Source organism: Ranitomeya imitator, chromosome 5 (assembly GCF_032444005.1).
Source record: "Ranitomeya imitator isolate aRanImi1 chromosome 5, aRanImi1.pri, whole genome shotgun sequence".
Taxonomy (NCBI): Eukaryota; Metazoa; Chordata; class Amphibia; order Anura; family Dendrobatidae; genus Ranitomeya; species Ranitomeya imitator.
Window position 1 is genome coordinate 713,944,395 of NC_091286.1, and position 26,650 is coordinate 713,971,044.

General features: G+C 46.6%; 1 protein-coding gene and 1 long non-coding RNA gene across 2 annotated transcripts in view; one reads left to right on the forward strand and one right to left on the reverse strand.

Moving 5' to 3' along the window:
* LOC138638934 (zinc finger protein ZFP2-like) overlaps positions 1 to 26,650 on the forward strand; it is a 125,325-nt gene that overhangs the window by 85,486 nt on the left and 13,189 nt on the right. Inside the window, exons 4-7 of the mRNA XM_069728689.1 lie at positions 13,206 to 13,297; positions 13,379 to 13,454; positions 13,548 to 13,624; positions 17,329 to 17,434. Coding sequence (XP_069584790.1) covers positions 13,206 to 13,297; positions 13,379 to 13,454; positions 13,548 to 13,624; positions 17,329 to 17,434 — 351 coding nt within the window. The remainder of the gene's footprint in view (positions 1 to 13,205; positions 13,298 to 13,378; positions 13,455 to 13,547; positions 13,625 to 17,328; positions 17,435 to 26,650) is intronic.
* Positions 24,700 to 25,765, reverse strand: LOC138638941 (uncharacterized). The gene is made up of 3 exons (XR_011312561.1): positions 25,265 to 25,765; positions 24,919 to 24,992; positions 24,700 to 24,837 (listed from the first exon to the last, which is right to left on the reverse strand). It is a non-coding gene; the product is annotated as an uncharacterized lncRNA (long non-coding RNA).

Sequence of the window (26,650 nt, forward strand, 5' to 3'; positions counted from 1 at the left end):
TACTATGAATACTGTCCACCATTGTTGTTCAACGTTATAGTTTTGGTTATCATCACCCTAATAAATAAGACTTAAGCATCAACACAGTCTGTTTACTGGGATGTGGATGAAGGTTTAGCCGTATGTTGGAATCCACACAGCATCCTACGTGGAGGAAGGCAGAGCAGTGAAAAACGAGACCGCCAGTCGCAGGCGGTGATTGTAAAGTAAGATCAGATTAGCTGCCTTCAGTGAAACTGATAGCCGGTCGCAGGCTGTAGTTGTTCAGACTGTACGGAACCGCTAACACCCACACTGCTCCGCATTCGGGTATCACAGCAGCCTCCATACAGCCGCGGGACTATACTGCAGCCCGCCAAGAGGAGCTACATCATTCCCGCCACGCGGAAGCTCACCGCACCTAGACTCAGTTTCCCGCCAAAACACTCAGCAGTACGCAGCTAAGCGCACAATGTCTCGAAACAGCACATCCTCACTCAAGACGAGGTCACGAGCAAGCTCTAACAGGTCATCATTAGCAGAGCTGGCTGCTGTCGCTCGTGCTGAAGCTGAAGCAGCCAAAGCGAGGTCCTCCTTTGCCGAGAAAGAAATGCATCTAAAGCTGAGACAAGCAGAGCATGAGGCAGAAAAGGTGCGTTTGCAGGCAGAACAAACTGCACGCCTGCAAGCCGAAACCGCACGTTTGCGGGCAGAGCATGAAGCAGAAAATGCATGTTTGCGGGCAGAGCAAGAAGCAGAAGGTGCGCGCCTGCAAGTGTCTCTAGAAAGACTTATGGTAGACAAAGAGGCAGCAGCTGCAATAGCTAAGGCAGAGTACTTGGAAGCCATGAAGGATCCTGATTATGAGAGACGCAGCAACGTTCTTGGAACAGATCTAGAGCAGCAAGATCCAGCTCAGCGCGTCGCAGAGTACGTTCATCGACACTCCAGCATGGACAACACCCTCGACAGACTACAACGATCAGCCTACGCCGATTATCATCGATCCAACCCCGAACTTCACTACTACAAACAAGAAGACGTCCAAGACAGAGGAGTCGACCACAGCTACCGTTCCACTGAGAAGAAGGTACAGCTCCCACCTCACCTTAAAGAGACATCTTCTTCACCAGAAAGGTACTATGCAGACTGTCCGAAGCCAAGAGCGTCTCACAGGTATGGTGATGCACCACACACTAGACATGGCTATAACATACCGGCTCGTACCAACACTGATCAAGCCACCATAGACTTAGCAAAGTTCTTTGCCCGCCGAGAACTGGTAACAAAAGGACTTGTAAAGTTCACTGACAAAGCCGAAAACTACAGGTCGTGGCGAGCTTCGTTCCAGAACGCCATTCAGGGACTGGACCTTTCTAGTAGTGAGGAGTTAGATCTCCTGGTAAAGTGGCTTGGAACTGAATCGGTCGAGCATGCTAAAAGACTAAGAGACATTAACATAGAATACCCACACATAGGTTTACGTAAAGTGTGGGAAAGACTTGACGAATGCTATGGGTCCGTAGAAGTAATAGAGAATGCTTTATTCAAAAGAATTGATGATTTCCCTAAGATAGGGCCCAAGGGTTATCAAAGACTTAGAGAATTGAATGATTTATTGATAGAGTTACAGGTCGCCCAGAAGGAGGGTCACTTGGCTGGATTGGCATTCTTAGACACTGCTAGGGGTGTCAATCCAATAGTACAAAAACTTCCTTACAATCTTCAAGAAAGGTGGATTATACATGGTTCACGGTATAAACAAATTCATAACGTACCATTCCCTCCTTTTGCTGTATTTGTTGAGTTTGTCACCCAGCAAGCCAAGATCAGAAATGACCCTAGTTTTGATTTCACTCTGTCATGTTCCACTACCCCTGGTGTCAAACCCAGTAAGACACCCGTGGCAGTCCATAAAACTGATATTGATTCCACAGGTCCTCCACACAAGACAACTAAGCCCCCTACGGAAGAGAGCAAACCTCAGGATGTCAGTAAGCAGTGTCCTCTACACAGGAAACCACATCCTCTACTAAAGTGCAGAGCCTTCAGGGAGAAGACTTTAGAGGATCGCAAAGGTTTCCTCAAGGAAAACAACATCTGCTTCAAATGCTGTGCTACGACCTCTCACTTCGCCAGGAACTGTGAAGCTAGCGTGAAATGTGCAGAATGCAGCAGCACGGATCACAATACAGCCTTGCATCCTGGACCACCTCCAGGAGTGTTGTCACAAGCAGAGGAGCACGATGAGAAACAGAAGAACACCGATGAAGACACCCCTGCGGTCACCTCTCAATGTACGGAGATCTGTAAGGGACTCAAGGGAGGAAGATCCTGCTCAAAAATCTGCCTTGTCCGAGTCTATCCAACAGGCCACAGAGACAAAGCGCTCAAGATATATGCAATCCTAGATGACCAAAGTAATAGGTCTTTAGCCAGGTCCATCTTCTTTGACAACTTCAGCATTGTAGGCCCCGGTTCTCCCTACTCCCTTAGGACATGTTCAGGTACCGTCGAGACGGCGGGGAGGAAAGCAACCGGATACAAAGTGGAGTCCATGGATGGCCAGACCTGTCTGTCACTACCGACCATCCTGGAGTGCAACCAGATTCCTGACAACAGGTCTGAGATACCGTCACCAGAGGTGGCAACGTATCACCCCCACCTGAAGCGTATAGCCCACCTGATACCTAAGTTGGAACCAGAAGCGCCAATAGCTTTACTTCTGGGAAGAGATATTCTACGAGTCCACAAGACTAGAGAATATATCAACGGCTCACTGAATGCTCCATACGCGCAGAGGCAAGACCTTGGATGGGTCATTGTAGGAGATGTCTGTCTAGGAGGAGCACACAAGCCGGTCTCAGTCAACAGTATGCTTACCAGCACACTAGAAAATGGACGTCCATCTCTCTTCCAGCCGTGTCACAATAGTCTGTTGGTAAAGGAACTACCGAGCAGCACTCCCCTACCTTGCCCTTTCTCAGTTCCTATCAACGAAGACCACGCCTGTGAAGGTGAACAAGACCACATAGGATGTACAGTCTTCCACAGGACGAAGGAAGACAACAAGGTAGCGATGTCTATAGAGGACAAGATATTCCTGGACATCATGGACGAACAAATAGTCAAGGATACGGCGAATAGTTGGGTCGCACCTCTACCATTTCGACCTCAGAGGAGACGCCTACCCAACAACAAGGAATTGGTCTACAGCAGATTCATCTCCCTAAGACACAAGCTTCAGAAGTCACCTGAGACGAAGGAACATTTCTTTACCTTCATGGGAAAGATATTCCAGAACAACCACGCAGAGATTGCACCTGCACTTCGACACGGAGAGGAGTGTTGGTACCTGCCCATCTTCGGAGTGTACCATCCTAAGAAGCCAGGTCAAATTAGAGTGGTATTCGACTCAAGTGCCAAATGCGAAGACGTGTCATTGAATGATGTCTTACTGTCGGGCCCAGACCTCAACAACAGACTTCTGGAAGTATTACTCTGTTTCCGTAGAGATTCAGTGGCATTTATGGCCGACATACAACAGATGTTCCACTGTTTTCTCGTCAAAGAGGAACACAGAAACTACCTGAGGTTCTTCTGGTACCGTGACAACAACCCAGACGAAGACATCGCAGAGTACCGGATGCGGGTACACATCTTTGGGAACAGTCCTTCCCCAGCGGTCGCAATCTACGGCCTCCGACATTCTGCCAAAAAGGGTGAAGAAGAGTATGGCTCGGACATCAGGTCCTTTGTGGAAAAGGATTTTTACGTGGATGACTGTTTGAAGTCCACACCGACAAGTGAGGCCGCAATCAGTCTACTAAAGAGGACTCGTGACATGCTCGCTCAGTCTAACCTAAGGTTACACAAGATTTCTTCCAACAGCCGAGAGTTGATGGAAGCCTTTCCCTCTGAAGACTATTCCAGCGATCTAAAGGATTTAGACCTCAGCATCGACCCCCTTCCTATGCAGCGGAGCCTTGGATTGCTGTGGGACCTGAAGACAGATACCTTCACCTTTCAGATCAGCAAGGATGAGAAACCCTTCACGCGCAGAGGAGTTCTTTCCTTCGTGAATAGTTTATACGACCCCTTGGGGTTCGTAGCTCCAGTAACCATCCAAGGAAAGCTGATGCTCAGGGACTTCACCCAAGACACTACTGATTGGGATGATCCACTTCCAGCGGGAAAGGCTGACCTGTGGGCAGAGTGGAGGAAGTCTCTTGAAGCCCTGACCAACCTTCGTGTGAAACGACCGTATGCTCCTGTGCCATCCACAGAGGTCAAAACGCAAACACTTTGTATTTTCTGTGATGCATCAGTCAAAGCGATTGCAGCAGTAGCGTACCTCAAATCCACAGACGTAAGCGGACAATGCCATATCGGGTTCGTTATGAGCCGGACGAAATTGGCGCCACTTCGTGAACACACGATACCCAGACTGGAACTCTGTGCTGCTGTCCTCGCAGTTGAGTTGGCCGAGCTGGTCTCGGATGCAATGGGCCTGAAGATCGGGGATGCAGAGTTCTACACCGATAGCAAGGTGGTACTGGGGTACATCTGTAACGAGACACGACGCTTCTACGTCTACGTCAGCAACCGGGTACTTCGGATAAGAAGATCCACCGACCCTAATCAGTGGCACTACGTACCTACTCATCACAATCCTGCGGACCACGCGACTAGATCCGTTGCACCCAGTCATCTGAAGGACACTTCATGGTTCACAGGTCCTACCTCTTTGTACCGTTCGATGTCCCAGATCAGCAGGCCTGAAACTTTCGAACTAGTGGGTCCAGACACAGACAAAGAGATCCGACCTCAAGTGTCTGCTCTACATACAGAGATTTCAAGCTGCCACCTCGAATCTCACCGGTTCAGCAGGTTCTCCACATGGAAGTCACTTGTTCGAGCTTTAGCTTGTCTATTTCATGTAACCCAGTCATACAAGTCAGCACTACCTGATAGCCAGAGACGTTGTAAAGGTTGGCATCACTGCAGGCTTGCGTTTACTGCTCCCGACCTGGAAAGAGCCAAGGTTATAATACTTCGTGCCATACAAAGAGAAACCTATGGCAGAGAAATAGACAACCTTAACAAGGGACAACCCATTCCTGAGGTCAGTGGGCTGAGGAAGCTCGATCCGATTGTCGATCAAGAAGGGCTGCTGAGAGTCGGTGGTCGTCTTCAAGAAGCTGAGGTAGAAGTTTCAGAGAAGCACCCGGTGATAATTCCTGGACGTCATCACGTAACGACCCTGCTGATTCAACACCATCATGTCTTGGTGAGACACCAAGGCCGTTTGTTCACTGAAGGAAACCTAAGGGCAGCTGGACTATGGATAGTTGGAGCTAAGAGAAGAGTGAGCAAACTCATCTTTGACTGTGTTACGTGTCGCAAACTCCGGGACACATTCCAAAATCCGAAGATGGCCAATCTTCCACCCGACAGACTCAGTTCTGAACCTCCCTTCACCAACGTTGGACTAGATGTATTCGGTCCTTGGTCTGTGGCTACACGACGGACTAGAAAAATACTTACGGAAGCAAAGTGTTGGGCGGTTCTATTCACGTGTCTGTCCGTCAGAGCCGTTCATATCGAAGTAATCGAATCGATGGACACATCAAGTCTTATAAACGCACTTCGACGCTTCATCGCAATCAGAGGACCTGTGAAGCATATTCGTTCTGACCGAGGTACGAATTTCGTCGGAGCAGCAAGAGAACTCCAAATCCCTTCCAATCTGGACATCGATAATGTGGAAAGGTATCTAGGTGAGCAAGGATGTACCTGGACCTTCAATCCACCACACTCTTCGCACATGGGAGGTGCGTGGGAAAGGATGATAGGGATAGCACGCAGAATATTAGACTCTATCTTCTTGCAAGCTAACACCAGACTTACACAAGAGAGTTTATCCACGTTCTTGGCAGAGGTCTCAGCCATCATGAATGCCAGGCCACTGACAGCACTTTCTAGTGATTCCGGAGATCCATCCATCCTTACTCCTGCAATGTTACTCACACAGAAAACCTGTGTCCCGAAAGCTCCACTCAGAGAATTCAATGACAAAGACCTCTACAGACGACAATGGAGGCAGGTACAAAGCGTGTCCAACGTCTTCTGGAATAGATGGAGGAAACAGTATCTTTCCACTCTGCAAAGCAGGACAAAGTGGCAGAAAGATCGCCCAAACATTCAATCTGGCGATGTTGAACTCGTCAAAGACAGTCAGTCACATCGGAACGAGTGGCCACTCGGCCTAGTCATTAAGACCCTGCCCAGTAAAGATGGGAAAGTGCGGAAAGTAGAGGTCAGAGTGTGCAAGCTTGGAGAAAACAAACTGTTCCTCAGACCCGTTACTGAGCTTGTATTATTATTTTCCCCAAAAGAACCTAATTGTGGCATCTGTTGACGCCAAGCGGGGAGTGTTCTGCCCATCTTAATGTGCAGAGAGTTAATTATCATGTTATTCAAGTTGTGGCCACTGGAGGTCATCAGTTGCCTACTTTTCATGTTGTTTACCAACCTTTCCCTCCTAAGAGCAATGTCTTATGGGTTAGTTCCGCCCACATTCTTCTTGTGAAGACAAGCTTCAGTAGCCATTTTTCCTCAGATCTGCAGAGAGGCACACGTGCTCCTGTCTCGCTTACTTTCTTACCCCTGTCCTAACGGATCTCGGTACGTTTATAAAGGTTTAATGCATCTTATGTTTGTGTTAGTATTTAAGCCTTATGCAGCTCCTATAGTCAGATATAGTTAGGCAGATGTGCTTTGCAGCTTGCAGTTAGGTTCAGGTGTACTCTGCATGTAGATAGATGCATTCTTGTATAGAATAGGGCAGTGCTGTTAGAATTACTGTGTAATGCACTCTGTATAATTCTTGCTGTAATGTCCCAGTTATTTATGTGATTGCACCCTGTATGTGCATATACTGAAATGCTGTTATTCTTTACAGTTTTTCACCAGTCATCCACTATGATCAGTCATTCACTATGATTATTCACTGAACATCCACCTTGTACATCAACATCATTCACTATTCGATCATCTACTATGAATACTGTCCACCATTGTTGTTCAACGTTATAGTTTTGGTTATCATCACCCTAATAAATAAGACTTAAGCATCAACACAGTCTGTTTACTGGGATGTGGATGAAGGTTTAGCCGTATGTTGGAATCCACACAGCATCCTACGTGGAGGAAGGCAGAACACCCACTGTATGACACACACATGCACAGCCCCACTGTATAATGACACACACGCACAGCCCCACTGTATAATGAGACACACATGCACAGCCCCACTGTATAATGACACACATGCACAGCCCCACTGTATAATGACACACACACACGCACAGCCCCACTGTATAATGACAGACACGCACAGCCCCACTGTATAATGAGACACACATGCACAGCCCCACTGTATAATGACACACACGCACAGCCCCACTGTATAATGACACACACACACGCACAGCCCCACTGTATAATGACACACACGCACAGCCCCACTGTATAATGGCACACACGCACAGCCCCACTGTATAATGACACACACGCACAGCCCCACTGTATAATGACACACACGCACAGCCCCACTGTATGACACACACACGCACACACACACACAGCCCCACTCTATGATGACACGCACACAGCCCCACTGTATAATGACAGGCACACGCACAGCCCCACTGTATAATGACACACACACACGCACACACACAGCCCAACTCTATAATGACACGCACACAGCCCCACTGTATAATGACAGGCACACGCACAGCCCAACTCTATAATGACACGCACAGAGCCCCACTGTATAATGACACGCACACAACCCCACTGTATAATGACACACACGCACAGCCCCACTGTATAATGACACACACATGCACAGCCCCACTGTATGACACACACATGCACAGCCCCACTGTATAATGACACACACGCACAGCCCCACTGTATAATGACAGGCACACACACAGCCCAACTCTATAATGACACGCACACAGCCCCACTGTATAATGACACACACACGCACACACACAGCCCCACTCTATAATGACACACACACAGCCCCACTCTATAATGACACGCACACAGCCCCACTGTATAATGACAGGCACACGCACAGTCCCACTGTAAAAATGTCCCATTGTGGGGGGGAGCGCAAAAGGAATAATATAGGTAAAACAAGGACAGGGCGAGGAAACCTACCGACTGCTTTTTGTGAGAGGATAGGCTGTAGAGGTTTGTAATGATAATGTCACCTATAAGGTAGGGAGAAATGTCTAATAACTGACATCAGACAGAGTATACAAAGCTGTATACTCAAGGTATATTTGTTATGTGTGAGTCACCAGAAGAGAGTGGGTGATGATAATGGTTGTTGTCAGAGGTAAGGGTGAGCATGGTGGAGGAACACATGGTGTAGGGATCCTACTCAGGTTCTGCAGGAGGAACACAGGAGCCATGTTTCTTTAAGGAAGTCCGTGCGGGTTTATTTGCTTCATAACCCAGCAGCAGCAACAAAAAGTAAAAAGCCTTCAGAGCAGACAAAAGCAACACACAATGTCCTCACCTGAGGCTCTCTGCTCCCTCAGACCTGTGGGCAAAGTCCAGCACGCAGGCTCGGTCTGGAGCCTCACACAGGAGGCCTTCTACCTCCCAAGACACAGAACATGTGCCAAACAACGGCCTCCATTATGTAGGCTGTAACCACACCCACAGGTGAGGTACAGAGGGGAAAAAAGTATTTAGTCAGTGACCAATTGTGCAAATTCTCCCACTTATAAAGATGAGAGGCCTGTAACTGACATCATAGGTAGACCACAACTATGAGAGTCACAATGAGAAAACAAATCCAGAAAATCACCGCGTCTGATCTGGCAAGATTTATTTTGCAAATTATGGTGGAAAATAAGTATTTGGTCATTAGCAAAAGTTCATCTCAATACTTTGTTATAAATCCTTTGTTGGCAATGACAGAGGTCAAACGTTTTTTGTAAGTCTTCACAAGGTTGCCACACCCTGTTGGTGGTATATTGGCCCATTCCTCCATGCAGATCTCCTCTAGAGCAGTGATATTTTGGGGCTGTTGCCGGGCAACCCAGACGTTCAACTCCCTCCAAAGGTTTTCAGTGGGGTTGAGATCTGGACACTGACCAGACCACTCCAGGACCTTCATATTCTTTTTATGAAGCCACTCTTTTGTTGCCCTGGCGGTATGCTTGGGATCATTATCATGCTGAAAGACCCATTCATGTTTCATCTTCAATGCCCTTGCTAATGGAAGGAGGTTTGTGCTCAAAATCTCACGATACATGGCCCATTCATTCTTTCATGTACACGGATCAGTGGTCCCTTTGCAGAGAAACAGCCCCAAAGCATGATGTTGCCACCCCCATGCTTCACAGTAGGTATGGTGTTCTTTGGATGCAACTCAGCATTCTTTCTCCTCCAAACACGACGAGTTTTGTTTCTACCAAACAGTTCTACTTTGGTTTCATCAGGCCATATGACATTGTCCCAATACTCTTCTGGATAATCCAAATGCTTTCTAGCACACTTTAGATGGGTCCGGACATGTATTGGCTTAGGCAGGGTACACGTCTGGCACTGCAGGATCTGAGTCCCTGGAGGCGAAGTGTGTTACTGATGGTAGCCTTTGTTACGGTGGTCCCAGCTCTATGCAGGTCATTCACTAGGTCCCCTGTGTGGTTCTTGCATTTTTGTTCACTGTTCTTGTGATCATTTTGACCCCATGGGTGAGATCTTGCGTGGAGCCCCAGATAGAGGGAGTCTTGTATGTCTTCCATTTTCTTATTATTGCTCCCACAGTTTATTTCATCACACCAAGCTGCTTGCCTATTGCAGATTCTTCCCAGCCTGGTGCAGTCCTACAATTTTGTTTCTGGTGTCCTTCGACAGCTCTTTGGTCTTCACCATAGTGGAGTTTGGAGTGTGACTGTCTGAGGTTGTGGACAGGAGTCTTTTATACTGATAACAAGTTGAAACAGGTGCCATTACTACAGGTAATGAGTGAAGGACAGAGGAGCCTCTTAAAGAAGAAGTTACAGGTCTGTGAGAGCCAGACATCTTGCATGTTTTTAGGTGACCAAATACTGTACTTCTTTTCCACCATCATTTGCAAAATAAATCTTGCCTAATCAGACAAGGTGATTTTCTGTATTTGTTTTCTCATTTTGACTCTCATAGTTGTGGTCTACCTATGATGTCAATTAAAGGCCTCATCTTTTTAAGTGGGAGAACTTACACAATTGGGCCCTGACTAAATATGACATAGGTTGTGTAGTCACTGTGCCTGGTATATATTTCCTGCACGCAACCTCCGATCCTCACAAGATCTCCTTCTCCACTACCTTCTTATCTCCTCTTCCCACAATCGCATACAAGATTTCTCCCGCGTATCACCCCTACTCTGGAACTCTCAACCACAACATATCAGACTCTCACCTACCATCGAAACCTTCAAAAAGAACCTGAAGACCTACCTCTTCCGACAAGCCTACAACCTGCAGTAACCACCGATCGACCAAATCACTGCATGACCAGCTCTATCCTCACCTACTGTATTCTCACCCAGCCCTTATAGATTGTGAGCCCTCGTGGGCAGGGTCCTCACTCCTCCTGTATTCTCACCCAGCCCTTATAGATTGTGAGCCCTCGTGGGCAGGGTCCTCACTCCTCCTGTATCCTCACCATCCCTTGTAGATTGTGAGCCCTCGCGGGCAGGGTCCTCTCTCCTCCTGTATCCTCACCCATCCCTTGTAGATTGTGAGCCCTCGCGGGCAGGGTCCTCTCTCCTCCTGTATCCTCACCCATCCCTTGTAGATTGTGAGCCCTCGCGGGCAGGGTCCTCTCTCCTCCTGTATCCTCACCCATCCCTTGTAGATTGTGAGCCCTCGCGGGCAGGGTCCTCTCTCCTCCTGTATCCTCACCCATCCCTTGTAGGTTGTGAGCCCTCGCGGGCAGGGTCCTCTCTCCTCCTGTATCCTCACCCATCCCTTGTAGATTGTGAGCCCTCGCGGGCAGGGTCCTCTCTCCTTCTGTATCCTCACCCATCCCTTGTAGATTGTGAGCCCCCGCGGGCAGGGTCCTCTCTCCTCCTGTATCCTCACCCATCCCTTGTAGATTGTGAGCCCTCGCGGGCAGGGTCCTCTCTCCTCCTGTATCCTCACCCATCCCTTGTAGATTGTGAGCCTTCGCGGGCAGGGTCCTCACTCCTCCTGTATCCTCACCCATCCCTTGTAGATTGTGAGCCTTCGCGGGCAGGGTCCTCTCTTCTCCTGTATCCTCACCCATCCCTTGTAGATTGTGAGCCCTCGTGGGCAGGGTCCTCTCTTCTCCTGTATCCTCACCCATCCCTTGTAGATTGTGAGCCCTCGCGGGCAGGGTCCTCTCTCCTCCTGTATCCTCACCCATCCCTTGTATATTGTGAGCCCTCGTGGGCAGGGTCCTCTCTCCTCCTGTATCCTCACCCATCCCTTGTATATTGTGAGCCCTCGCGGACAGGGTGCTCTCTCCTCCTGTATCCTCACCCATCCCTTGTAGATTGTGAGCCCTCGCGGGCAGGGTCCTCTCTCCTCCTGTATCCTCACCCATCCCTTGTAGATTGTGAGCCTTCGCGGGCAGGGTCCTCACTCCTCCTGTATCCTCACCCATCCCTTGTAGATTGTGAGCCTTCGCGGGCAGGGTCCTCTCTTCTCCTGTATCCTCACCCATCCCTTGTAGATTGTGAGCCCTCGCGGGCAGGGTCCTCCCTCCTCCTGTATCCTCACCCATCCCTTGTAGATTGTGAGCCCTCGTGGGCAGGGTCCTCTCTTCTCCTGTATCCTCACCCATCCCTTGTAGATTGTGAGCCCTCGCGGGCAGGGTCCTCTCTCCTCCTGTATCCTCACCCATCCCTTGTATATTGTGAGCCCTCGTGGGCAGGGTCCTCCCTCCTCCTGTATCCTCACCCATCCCTTGTAGACTGTGAGCCCTCGCGGGCAGGGTCCTCTTTCCTCTTGTATCCTCACCCATCCCTTGTAGATTGTGAGCCCTCGCGGGCAGGGTCCTCTCTCCTCCTGTATCCTCCGTTGTGAATTCTGTGGCTGAGCTCCCTCCTGTGGTCACAAGTGGTACTTCGGCTGATTCTCTCTGGGAGCTTCCGTTTGTGGAGGAAAGTGGTACTGCTGCTTCTGAGTTTCCTCCCTCAGGTGATCTTGTGAGCTCGTTAGGTGCTTCTCTACTTAACTCCACCTAATGCTTTGATCCATGCTTCCTGTCAATGTTCCAGTGTTGGACTTGTTTTTCCCTGGATCATTCCTGTGGCCTGCTGCTCTGCATAGCTAAGTTTTGCTTATGTTATTTTGTTGCTATATTTCAGTCCAGCTTGCTTTATTGGTTTTTCTCGCCTGCTGGAAGCTCTGAGACGCAGAGGGACCACCTCCGTACCGTTAGTCGGTGCGGAGGGTCTTTTTGTCCCCTCTGCGGTTATTTATAGGTTTTTGTGCTGACCGCAAAGTTATCTTCCCTATCCTCGTTCTATTCAGCTAGTCATGCCTCACTTTGCTAAATCTGTTTCATCTCTATGTTTGTGTTTTCATCTTACTCACAGTCATTATATGTGGGGGGCTGCCTTTTCCTTTGGGGAATTTCTCTGAGGCAAGGTAGGCTTATTTTTCTATCTTCAGGGCTAGCTAGTTTCTCAGGCTGTGACGAGGCGCCTAGGTTCTGGTCAGGAGCGCTCCACGGCTACCTTTAGTGTGGTTTGATAGGATTAGGGATTGCGGTCTGCAGAGTTCCCACGTCTCAGAGCTCGTTCTATTATTTTGGGTGTTTGTCAGATCACTGTATGTGTTCTGACCGCTATGTCCATTGTGGTACTGAATTGCCTTTCATAACAGTTATCATAACAATCCTCACCCATCCCTTGAAGATTGTGAGCCCTCACGGGCAGGGTCCTCTCTCCTCCTGTGTCCTCACCCATCCCTTGTAGATTGTGAGCCCTCACGGGCAGGGTCCTCTCTCCTCCTGTACCAGTTGTGACTTGTATTGTTAAGATTATTGTACTTGTTTTAATTATGTATACCCCTCCTCACATGTAAAGCGCCATGGAATAAATGGCGCTATAATAATAAATAATAATAAAAATAATATATACAAAGGTCCTGTAATCAGACGGTGTGTGTCTCCCACAGATGGATCCAGGAGGAGAAATCCCCTGAAGAGATGTGCGGCTCCTCTGTATACACAGAACTGTCCAGAGGAGAATGTTGCAGAGAATCATCAGGTAGATGACGCTATAGTCTCCATCACATACAACCATAAATCATTTATTCATGGTTCATTTCACATTTTTCTTGTAATTTAGGGTGAAGATCTGATTGATATTAAGGTTGAGGTTATAGATGAAGAAGAGGAGACGGATTTCATGGCCGATCAGCGGTGTAAGGAGGGAACGTTCATTTTTGTTTGAGGGTCACCTAGATGCTACTCCCATCATCCCATGTAACACTCTCTTGTCCGGCTGTTTCCTACAGATGTCCTCAGTGTAAGAAATTCCCCGAAGAGATGTCTGGCTCCTCCGTATTCCCAGGACTGTCCGGAGAGTCACCAGGTAGATGAAGCTGCGCCTCCACCACATCTACAGCTGTGAACTAAATATTGAAAACTTCACCAGTTTTCTAAGTAAATTTATTTCTTAAAGTGCTATTGACATGAAATTCTCACCAGATGTTGGTAACAACTAGTGATGAGCGAGTATACTCGTTGCTCGGGTTTTCCAGAGCACGCTCGGGTGATCTCCGAGGATTTGTTAGTGTTCGGAGATTTAGTTTTCATCGCCGCAGCTGAATGATTTACAGCTACTAGCCAGGCTGAGTACATGTGGGGGTTGTCTGGTTGCTAGGGAATCCTCACATGTATTCAAGCTGGCTAATAGCTGTAAATCATTCAGCTGCGGCGATGAAAACTAAATGTCCGAGCAGTCATAAATACTCGGAGATCACATGAGCATGCTCGGGAAAACACGAGCAACAAGTATACTTGCTCATCACTAGTAACAACCCATCCAATCCACATAGGCAAATAAATCATCCATACAGTTAGGGCCAGAAATATTTGGACAGTGACACAAGTTTTGTTATTTTAGCTGTTTACAAAAACATGTTCAGAAATAAAATTATATATGTAATATGGGCTGAAAGTGCACACTCCCAGCTGCAATATGATAGTTTCCACATCCAAATCGGAGAAAGGGTTTAGGAATCATAGCTCTGTAATGCATAGCGTCCTCTTTTTCAAGGGACCAAAAGTAATTGGACAATGGACTCTAAGGGCTGCAATTAACTCTGAAGGCGTCTCCCTCGTTAACCTGTAATCAATGAAGTAGTTAAAAGGTCAGGGGTGGATTCCAGGTGTGTGGTTTTGCATTTGGAAGCTGTTGCTGTGAGCAGACAACATGCGGTCAAAGGAACTCTCAATTGAGGTGAAGCAGAACATCCTGAGGCTGAAAAAAAAGAAAAAATCCATCAGAGAGATAGCAGACATGCTTGGAGTAGCAAAATCAACAGTTGGGTACATTCTGAGAAAAAAGGAATTGACTGGTGAGCTTGGGAACTCAAAAAGGCCTGGGCGTCCACGGATGACAACAGTGGTGGATGATCGCCGCATACTTAATTTGGTGAAGAAGAACCCGTTCACAACATCAACTGAAGTCCAGAACACTCTCAGTGAAGTAGGTGTATCTGTCTCTAAGTCAACAGTAAAGAGAAGACTCCATGACAGTAAATACAAAGGGTTCACATCTAGATGCAAACCATTCATCAATACCAAAAATAGACAGAAAAACACCTCAAGAAGCCAGCTCAGTTCTGGAAAAGTATTCTATGGACAGATGAGACAAAGATCAACCTGTACCAGAATGATGGGAGAAGAAAGGGAAGGGCACATGATCCAAGGCACACCACATCCTCTGTAAAACATGGTGGAGGCAACGTGATGGCATGGGCATGCATGGCTTTCAATGGCACTGGGTCACTTGTGTTTATTGATGACATAAGAGCAGACAAGAGTAGCCGGATGAATTCTGAAGTGGACCGGGATATACTTTCATCCCAGATTCAGCCAAATGCTGCAAAGTTGATTGGACGGCGCTTCATAGTACAGATGGACAATGACCCCAAGCATACAGCCAAAGCTACCCAGGAGTTCATGAGTGCCAAAAAGTGGCACATTCTGCAATGGCCAAGTCAATCTCCAGATCTAAACCCAATTGAGCATGCATTTCACTTGCTCAAATCCAAACTTAAGACGGAAAGACCCACAAACAAGCAAGACCTGAAGGCTGCGGCTGTAAAGGCCTGGCAAAGCATTAAGAAGGAGGAAACCCAGCGTTTGGTGATGTCCATGGGTTCCAGACTTAAGGCAGTGATTGCCTACAAAGGATTTGCAACAAAATATTGAAAATAAAAAGATTTTGTTTGGGTTATGTTTATTTGTCCAATTACTTTTGACCTCCTAAAATGTGGAGTGTTTGTAAAGAAATGTGTACAATTCCTACATTTTCTATCAGATATTTTTGTTCAACCCTTCAAATTAAACGTTACAATCTGCACTTGAATTCTGTTGTAGAGGTTTCATTTCAAATCCAATGTGGTGGCATGCAGAGCCCAACTCGCGAAAATTGTGTCACTGTCCAAATATTTCTGGCCCTAACTGTAGATGTCCATAAACTAAGTTATGTGTAATAATACGAAAAACACAGGGAAAAAGTATTGAACACACTTACTGAAATGTAATCAATACTTATTACAAAACCCATTGTTGATGATGAAGCTTCAAGACGCCTCCTGTTCCTTCCATATATTTAGATCTGGTAGTTGGCTGAGCCATTCCAACAGCTTTACTTTCTTTCCCTGAAACCAGCTGACAGTTTCCTTTGCTGTGTGTTTGGGATCATTGTCCTGCTGAGATGTCCGCTCTGTTTCATCTTCTTCATCCTGGTAGATGGCAGCAGATTTTTATCAGGAATATCTCTGTACATTTGTCCATTCATCCTTTCTTCATTTAAATGATGTTTGCCAGTGCCATATGCCGAAAAATAGCCCCACACCATAATGTTCCGACCTCCAAACTTCACTGTTGATATGGTGTTTTTGAGGTGATATGCAGTGCTTTTTGGCCTCCAAACATGATGTGTATTATGGCTTCCAAAGAGATAAATTTTGGCCTCATCTGACCAGACTATATTCTCCAGTATTTCGCAGGCTTGTCTAAATGTTGTTGCTCAATGTGTAAACGCACTTGGACATGTTTTTTGTTCAGCAATGGAGTCTTGCCTGGTCAGCGTACATACAGGCCAGGGAGGTTTGTTGGTGTGCGTGCATACAGGCCACGAAGGTTGCATGGTGAGTGTGCATACAGGCCACGAAGGTTGCATGGTGAGTGTGCATACAGGCCACGAAGGTTGCATGGTGAGTGTGCATACAGGCCACGAAGGTTGCATGGTGAGTGTGCATACAGGCCACGAAGGTTGCATGGTGAGTGTGCATACAAGCCATGAAGGCTGTGTGGTGAGCATGCATACATGCCATGGATGTTGAGTGCATTACCTATAATTTTCTTTGAAAACAATCGTACCTGCTGATTCCAGGTCTTTCTGTACCTCTCCACAGGTAGTCCTTGGCTCTTGGACAACTCTTCTGATAGTTCGTTTCACTCCTCTGTCTGAAATCTTGTGGGGAGCACCTGGTCATGGCCAGATTATGATAAAATTATTTTCTTTCCATTTCCAAATCATGTCCCCAGCAGTGCTCACTGGAACCTTCAGAAGTTTAGAAATTCTTCTACAGCCAAAGCCATCAGTATGTTTTGCAACAATAAGGTTGTGAAAGTCTTGACACTGCTCACTTGTTTTCCCCATCATGAGATGTTTCTTGTGTGGCACCTTTTTATAGGCCATCAGTTGAACCAGTTGATATCATATGTCACTAAGTGGCAGGATTGCTTTCTATTTACTGATAGATAGCGTCTGTTTTCAGAACTTTCAGGGCATTTTGCTCCTCTTTCTTCATGTGCTTAATACTTTTTCACTGTGTCATTTCTCATTATTGCATATAATTTATGGACATCTATGGAGATTTCTTTCCTGTGTGGAGTGGACAGGTTGTTGCCAACATCTGGAGAGAATTTCATGTCAATAGCACCTTTACAAATAGATTTATTCCAAAAATTGGTGATGTGTTCAATACTTATTTGACCCTTTGTATTTGGGGTCTTCTTCTGGTGTAGTGTACTGAGTTGTTATATATGTGACATCAGGGCGGAGATCTGACCATCATTAAACTGGAGTATGAAGAACAGATGATGGGCGATGAGCCGTGTGTGAGCGATGTGAAGGAGGAGAGTCCAGGAGATTATGCCACAGGTAGGTAATAATGGGGTCACCGGGGTCTTCTGTTGATGATGCACATTGCAGCTACTTTATGTGACTCAAAAACATGAAAATGACATATAAATTGCACATTAGATCAGAGGAATTAAATAAATAATCCAGTATAAAATATTTCCTGATATAAATAGTACATTCATGATCATCAATGAATAGATGTAGTAGTGATCAGTGTGCGGAAACATGTCTGTATGTATCCGGACATAGAATCCTAGAATGGTAGAGTTGGAAGGGACCTCCTGGGATCACCGTGTCCAACCTCCGGCTCAATGCAGGACTCACCAGATGTCTGTCCAGCCTCTGAAGACTTCCATTGAGGGAGAACTCACCACCTCTCGTGGCCGCCTGTTTGATTGATCGCCCTCATTGTAGAAAAGTTTTTTCTAATATCTAATGTGTATCTTCTCCCTTTCAGTTTCATTCCATTATTTGTCGCACTTCTATGTGAAAATGACAATAATGATGATGCCTGTACACTGTGACAGCCTGTTAGGTGCCAGCATTCTCCCGCTGTGTGGGATAGATCCCGAGCACTGTCTGGTCTCACATTCTGGTCCAGCCGCTGCGGTTGCATCTTGCTCAGGCTTATGGTATACGTGTGCTTTCTGTTGGCTCTTCAGCCAAGTCTATGGTAACCGGTGATACGCAGGTGCAGTCTTGTGCTGTGGAGTCTAAGTCCAGAGATCTCCTTACTGAGCATGTCCATGATGTGGCAACTTCTCATTGGTGGTCAGACATCAGCTGCTCTGATGATGTGGCAGCCTCGGATTGGTCCGCGGGCAATGTCTCGGCCAACTGGGCATGAGTATTTGGTGTGGAGCCTAGCGTATAAAAGGCTCTCAGTGGCGCACTACTGTCACTTGTGTTCTACCACTCTGCATGTTGGTGTTAGTCAGTCTATGCTCTAAGACTGTACACATTGGCAGGCAGGTTGCACACTTACGCGGTTCCGTACCCGTGGCTCAACGCTTGAGTCTCTGGTTTGCTACATGCTAAGGGTGCCGGTCAGGCACAAGTTCGGTAGCGCCAGGACTGGGGGAACTACCGCTTGGCTTAGCATCCATTTCGTTCATGTGTGCGGTTAGCACAGTTCAGTTATCGAGCAAGCTCAACCCTTAAGTCGTCAGGGTCTTGTACCTAGCATCACATGAGTTCCTACTCTTGGTGCAGCATCTGCTACACTTGTATGTGTGGTTAGCACAGTTCGTTGCAGAGCAAGCGCCAGTGGCGTAGGAAGGGGGGTGCGGGGGGGGCGGGCCGCCCCGGGCGGCACAATGCGGGGGGCGGCACAATGCGGGGGGTGGGCCGGCGCTGGCTGAAGAAGAAGAGGAGAGCGGCGGCGCTATCTGCGCTATACCATTATTGCTGGTGGGGACCGGGTGGCCGCGGCGGCCATTTTACGGAGGCCGCGCGTGCGCAGATGGTAGCGCTTCCCGGGGCTTCAGGAAAATGGCCGCGGGATGCAGATGGAGATCGCGGCGGCCATTTTCTTGAAGCCCTGTTCGCATTACCCGGCGTACTTTCACTTTCGATCTCCTGAGGTGATTCCAGGAAGCGCCGCCGCCGGGGATCTCTTCAGTGCACAGCAGCAGCTGCAGAGACAGTCAGTCTGACTGAGTCAGAAATGAATCTGGATCACAGCGGAATCGGTCGGATCAGATCAGAGGCAGACTCACAGGCATGCTGCACTGCAGACTGCAGTCCCTACTCCTAGCAGGTATTTAAGCACAGTTTATGTGGAATGTTATATGTAATATTGGTTTGTGACTTTAGAGACTGAGAGGCATCTAGGGTTTACCGTTTACGTACCACTTCCTTATGGTACTGTATTTTGTTGTGACCAGTGCAACACTAAGGCAGTTAGGCTACTTTCACACTAGCGTCGGATTCGGCCCGTCGCATTGCGTCGGGCCGAGATTCCGATGCTAGCGTTTGATGCGCCGCACAACGGGTGCAGCGGATGCATTTTTCCAGCGCATCCGCTGCCCCATTGTGAGGTGCGGGGGGGTGGGGGCGGAGTTCTGGCCACGCATGCACGGTCGGAAAAAGCGGTCCGTCGGCAGCAAAAAATGTTACATTTAACGTTTTTTGCTCCCGGCGGTCTGCCACAACACGGCACAACCGTCGCACGACGGTTGCGACGTGTGCCAATACGTCGTAATGCGTCGGTAATGTTACTCTATGGGGCAAAAACGCATCCTGCAAACAACTTTGCAGGATGCGTCTTTTCCCCTAAACGACGCATTGCGACATTTTCAAAAAAACGCCAGAGTGAAAGTAGCCTTAGCCACATTCACACGTTGTGTTCTGTCCTGTGGGTTCTCCCGCAGCGGATTTGATAAATCTGCAGGGCAAACCCGCTGCGGTTATCCCTGCAGATTTATCGCGGTTTGTCCTGCGGGTTCTGCTGCGGGATTTTACCCCTACTATTGATGCTGCATATCTATGCAGCAATATGCAGCATCAATAGTAATGTGAAAAATAATAAAATAATTATATACTCACCCTCTGACGTCCCGATCTCCGCGGCGCTGCTCCAAAGATGCTGTGCGACCAGGACCTTCGTGACGTCACGGTCATGTGACCGCGACGTCACCGCAGGTCCTGGTCGCATAGCAAACCTGAGACCGGACGGCCGCGTGCAGCGCTGAGACTTCAGAGGTGAGTATAGCTTATTTTTAATTTTAATTCTTTTTTTTTTTTTTACCACAAATATGGTTCCCGGGGCCTGGAGGAAAGTCTCCTCTCCTCCACCCCGGGTACCACCCGCACATTATCCGCTTACTTCCCGCATGGTTGTGCACAGCCCCATGCGGGAAGTAAGCGGATCAATGCATTTGTATGGATGCAGAATCGCTGCGATTCTGCACAAAGAAGTGACATGGTCCTTCTTTTTTTCCGCAGCAATTCAGCGCGTTTTTTTTCGGGATTTTCCACATCATGTGCACTGCGGTTTTTGTTTTCCATAGGGTAACATTGTACTGTACCCTGCATGGAAAATCGCCGCGGTTCCGCAGTAAAACCCGCATAGTGTGAACATACCCTTAGTTCTACTTATAACAACCTAGCTTGCATTTTCTGTTTTTTTTTTTTTTTTAAGAGAAATTAAATACGGTGTACATTAATTTAATATTTTTGGGTCTAGACTGAGTTCCAGATATTGGTAGGACCCGTTGAAGTGCTGAGGCAGGAAACGGCCGTTGTCCGCTTTGTTCACATCCCTCCCTGCATATTTTGAAAAATGTCCGAATAAAAATTGTGACCACCACACTCGGGTAAGTGCACTTTTTTTGGCTTTTTCTCTTGGACTTTCATGTTGTTCTGCAGAAGCTGCACCCCGTTGTTATATAAAGGAATTTTGTCGGTCCTCTCTTGAACAAAGGGTTGTTTGGATAATAGGGTCTAACTACAACAGCAGTGCGGGGTATTATCTTTTTACCGTCACACAGTGGCACTTTGATCGCTACGACGCCACGATCCGTGACGCTCCAGCATCGTAACAATATCGCTCCAGCGTCGTAGACTGCTGTCACACTTTGCAATGCACGACGCTGGAGCGATAATTTCATGACGTATGTGCGATGTAGAAGCCATTGGTTACTATGCGCACATCGTATACAATATCGTGCACACCTTTGTTACACCATGCGATCATGCCGCCACAGCGGGACACTAGACGACGAAAGAAAGTTTCAAACGATCTGCTACGACGTACGATTCTCAGCGGGGTCCCTGATCGCAGGAGCGTGTCAGACACTGCGAGATCGCTGGAACGTCACGGATATATCGCTGGAACGTCACAAATCGTGCCGTCGTAGCGATCAAAATGCCACTGTGTGACGGTACCCTTAGTTCTACTTATAACAACCTAGCTTGCATTTTCTTTTTTTTTTTTTTAAGAGAAAATAAATACGGTGTTATTAATTTAATATTTTTGGGTCTAGATTGAGTTCCAGATAAAATGCTTGTGATTATGACGTTAAAAGTGGGTCCTGCCATAATCTGCCGAAAGCTAACACTCAGGTTCCCTATTATACTCCCAGTGGCGTAGGAAGGGAGGTGCAGGGGGGGGCGGGCCGCCCCGGGCGGCACAATGCGGGGTGTGGGTCACCGGGCCGCAGCCGGCGCTGGCTGAAGAAAACGAGCGCGATCTGCGCTATACCACGGATTATCGCTGGCGGCGGCCATCTTCCGGAGGCTGCGCATGCACAGATGGTAGTGCTCGGCTTCCCGGGGCTTCAGGAAAATGGCCGCGGGATGCCGCGCGTGCGCAGATGGAGATCGCGGTGGCCATTTTCCTGAAGCCGAGTTCGCATCTTTTATTATATTACCCGTAACTTTCACTTTCGATCTCCTGTCAGTGTCACTGCAGCGATTCCAGGAAGCACCGGGGATTTCTGAGCGTCCGCACAGCAGCAGATCACATCAGATCAGAGGCAGAGAGGATCGCACCAGGCTGAGGTGAGCAACCGCCGGACAGCAGCCGCCCGGTGTGGTGATAAGGGGGAGGACGCATTTATGCACTTTATTTATGTATTTGCAGTTTCTTTTTACACACCACTTTTAGGGTCCTTCAGACTTTCTTATCTATTTATACTTTTTTTTGAGGGGGGGGGGGAACGAGGTGTTCCCCATTATACTTTATACTTTAGGCACGCAGGGCCTGTGATGACGTCGCGGTCACATGACCGTGACGTCACAGCAGGTCCTTCTGCCAGACGATCTATGCCAACGGCACGTGGCGGTTGTCTCGCGAGGAGCGGTAAAAGCGGCGTAGGTGAGTATATAATGGTTTTTTTTTTTAATTATTATTTTTAACATTAGATGTTTTAACTATTGTTGTAAATTGTAAAAAACTTGGTCACACAGGGTTGATAGCAGCGGTAACGGAGTGCGTTACCCGCGGCATAACGCGGTCCGTTACCGCCGGCATTAACCCTGTGTGAGCAAAAAAAAAAAAGTTGAGCAAAAAAAGCTTTTTAGGTCTCAGCAGTCACGTTGGTGGTCCCAGAGGTCTTGGTGGTTCCAGCGATCACGTTGGTGGTCCCAGCAATCGCGTTGTGGTCCCAGCGGTCACATTGGTGGTAAGCAGAACTTTTTTTTTTTGCAGTCCCAATCATGTGATGGTAACATTCACCGGCGAAAGAATTTAACTTGTCCATCTGAGGTCTTATTTCTGCTGCATTTTTTTTTATTCTAAAAAATGCATCATAGACAATTCAAATTCAGCGTACAGGCTTTACCAACTTACTCCGCTTCCGGGCCGATTGGTCATTTGGTGGGAGGGCGGGACTGTGTGTAGCAGCACCCAGACGTAGGCAGAAAGTGACGTCATTCTGGGAATGCTGGAGTGTCTGCAACCAGTCCCGCTCTTATGCCGGCTACAGGAGTGCCATCCTGGTGGCCCGGGCCCTGGTCTGACCTAACTTTATTTTTTTGTTATTTTGTTAGGCTTAGATAAAATGAAGCGAAGAAAAGAAAGTGGTGCAATGTTTAGAAAAAAGAAAAAGGCTAAGGAGGAAGAATTGAAAAAAAATGAAGGTGCACTATTAAAATATCTCAGCCACGATACTACTACTCCTGTTGCTGAGGAGATTCCTAAATTCACAGCATCAGACACAAGTGCTCCTTCAACTTCAGGAACCAATGAGGAGTGTGATGACCAAGACATTGACCCAAGTGCTCCTTCAACTTCAGGAACCAATGAGCAGTGTGATGACCAAGACATTGACCCAAGTGCTCCTTCAACTTCAGGAACCAATGAGCAGTGTGATGACCAAGACATTGACCCAAGTGCTCCTTCAACTTCAGGAACCAATGAGCAGTGTGATGACCAAGACATTGACCCAAGTGTTCCTTCAACTTCAGGAACCAATGAGCAGTGTGATGACCAAGACATTGACCCAAGTGCTCCTTCAACTTCAAGAAGCAATGAGGAGTGTGATGACCAAGACATTGACCCAAGTGCTCCTTCAACTTCAAGAAGCAATGAGGAGTGTGATGACCAAGACATTGACCCAAGTGCTCCTTCAACTTCAAGAAGCAATGAGGAGTGTGACGATCAAAATATTCCTGCTATTGATTTAAAGGATGTTGGTCTTTGGCCAAGTAAAATTAATGATGATACAAGGATCTTACTGGTACGTCAAGGTGCATCAGTGGTTCAGCATCTAGACTCAGACTTTGCTGAAGTGGTTCGTGAGGGAGCATCAATCAAAGGACAAAACAGAAAACTTACACGCAACTGGTTTTTTTTAAAACTCTGCCAAATAATGAAAAAATGTTGAGGTCATGGTTGCTATACTCTCCTTCCAAAAAAGCCCTTTACTGCTTTTGTTGCAGACTATTTGCAGATGCAGAAACAAGTCAGTCTAATTTTGATTCAGTGAATGGATTCAACACATGGTGGAAACTTAATCCTAAAGTATACAACCATGAATCTAGTGTGGCCCATGTAGAATGTTTCACAAAATGGAAGGAGTTAGAAATTGGACTCCAACGTGGCGTAACAATTGATAAAAAAGTACAGGAAGAAGTAGAAAATAATGTGAAGAAGTGGAGGGAGATACTTGCAAGATTGTGGGATATCATTAGATTCCTTGCTAAACAAAATTTGGCTTTATGGGGTCACAGAGAAGTAATCCATCATGAGACTGATTACGAACCTGAATCAACTGGAAAAAAGGGAAATTTTTTAGAATTAGTTCATTTGTTGGCGAAATATGATCCAGTGCTACGTGAACATATTCTAAGAATCAAGTTTGGAAAAAAGTTTGCTACATCATATTTCTCTCCTACAATTCAGAATGAGTTTATAGAAATTTTGGGAGGGAAAGTAAGAAGCAAAGTTGTGGAGCAAGTAAAAATAGCAAAGTATTTTTCTATGATATTTGACAGCACCCCTGATATTTCTCATAAGGATCAAATGTGCCAAGTTTTACGCTACGTTATGATAAATGGAAATGAAGTTAAGGTTGTGGAATCATTTGTTGATTTTATTGAAATAAAAGGTAAAACTTCAGAGAGTATTTCAACTGTGATTTTGCAACAATTAGAAAAATACGGAATTGACATCCAAAATTGTAGAGGACAAGCATATGATAATGCTGCTGTAATGGCTGGTCAACATACTGGCGTTCAGAGACGCATTAAGGAAATAAACAAAAAAGCTGAATTTGTTGCATGTACAAATCACTCTCTGAATTTGGCAGGTGTACATGCAGCTTCAGTTGCACTGAGTTCGGTTACATTTTTTGGAACTGTGGAGCGTTTGTTCACATTTTTTTCTTCTTCTACCCATCGCTGGGATGTTCTGATTTCAGTCACTGGTCAAAGTGTCAAGCGTGTATTAGAAACTCGGTGGAGTGCACGGGGAGATGCTGTGAGTGCAGTGAAAAAAATTACTCCAAAATTTTACAGGCTGTAGAACATTTAACTGGTGAAGAAGAAAATAGAGTTACCAGGTCAGATGCTGGCGTGTTGCTTGTTGCATTACAATCTTTTTCCTTCCTGTGCTTTCTTGGCCTGTGGGAATCTGTGCTTAAAGAAATTAATGACACACAGGTCTACCTACAGACCAAAGGATTAAATATCCAACAATGTGACACAAAACTTGGAGCATTAAAAGCATTTTTAACAGAAAACAGAGAGGAATTAGTTAAGCATTCAGTAGCTTATGCAAAAGAAATTTGTGAAGATTTGGGAATAGATATGGATCGCCGCTCTAGAAAGAAGAAAAAGATGGCAGGTGAAGAATCGCAAGACGCTGCATTGCCATATGAAACGGAGTTGATGAGAGAAATGTACCTTTCGTTGGACAGAGTGATCCAAGAAATCACAACAAGATTTCAACAGCTTCATGCTCTTGCTGAAAAATATGCCTTCCTTACTCCATCACACCTTTTGGACGATAAGTATGAGTGTCAGCTAAATCAAGATCACGATGATATTAATAAGGAAGAGTTCCTCATTGAGAGAAAAAGGCTTAAAAGTTTTCTTTATGTTGCTGTTACACAAGACAAAAAAGAGACATGGAAGGAGGACAGTCCGCTTGAACTGTTGCAGTTTATTGTAAAATACAGTCTAGAGAACTCCGTTCCAAATATTGTCATACTCCTTCGCATTTTTCTTACTATTGCTGTAAGTGTTGCTACTTGTGAGAGGAGTTTTTCCAAGTTAAAGCTGATTAAAAATTACCTAAGATCCACAATGAGCGCCATGCGTTTAGGAAATATGGCCATTCTGTCTATTGAACATCAGCTGAGTGAAGAAATAGACTTTGATGATGTTATCAACGATTTTGCAAACAGAAAGGCAAGAAAAGTAAAATTCTAAAATATTTGAAATCAACTTTACTCCCAAAGTGACAATTTAAAGTTTCAGTTAAACAATAAAGAGTTTTTTTTCTGTGCGTGTTGTCCTGACTATTTTTGGTAACCTTTGTGTGTATTGAGTCGGGGGGGGTTGGCGCCAAACTCGGGACCGGCCCCAGGCGGCAAAAGCTCTAGCTACGCCACTGGCAAGCGCCTTCCACGTGCTCATATCCCTGTGATGTTCACAGGGTTTAGTACTTATTCTTTAGTTGAGTGCCTCTCTGAAGTAACAGAGCTTGGTATTGGACGTGGTATATCTCGATTTTTCCAAAGCGTTTGATACCGTGCCGCACAAGAGGTTGGTACACAAAATGAGAATGCTTGGTCTGGGGGAAAATATGTGTAAATGGGTTAGTAACTGGCTTAGTGATAGAAAGCAGAGGGTGGTTATAAATGGTATAGTCTCTAACTGGGTCGCTGTCACCAGTGGGGTACCGCAGGGGTCAGTATTGGGACCTGTTCTCTTCAACATATTCATTAATGATCTGGTAGAAGGTTTACACAGTAAAATATCGATATTTGCAGATGATACAAAACTATGTAAAGCAGTTAATGCAAGAGAAGATAGTATTCTGCTACAGATGGATCTGGATAAGTTGGAAACTTGGGCTGAAAGGTGGCAGATGAGGTTTAACAATGATAAATGTAAGGTTATACACATGGGAAGAAGGAATCAATATCACCATTACACACTGAACGGGAAACCACTGGGTAAATCTGACAGGGAGAAGGACTTGGGGATCCTAGTTAATGATAAACTTACCTGGAGCAGCCAGTGCCAGGCAGCAGCTGCCAAGGCAAACAGGATCATGGGGTGCAT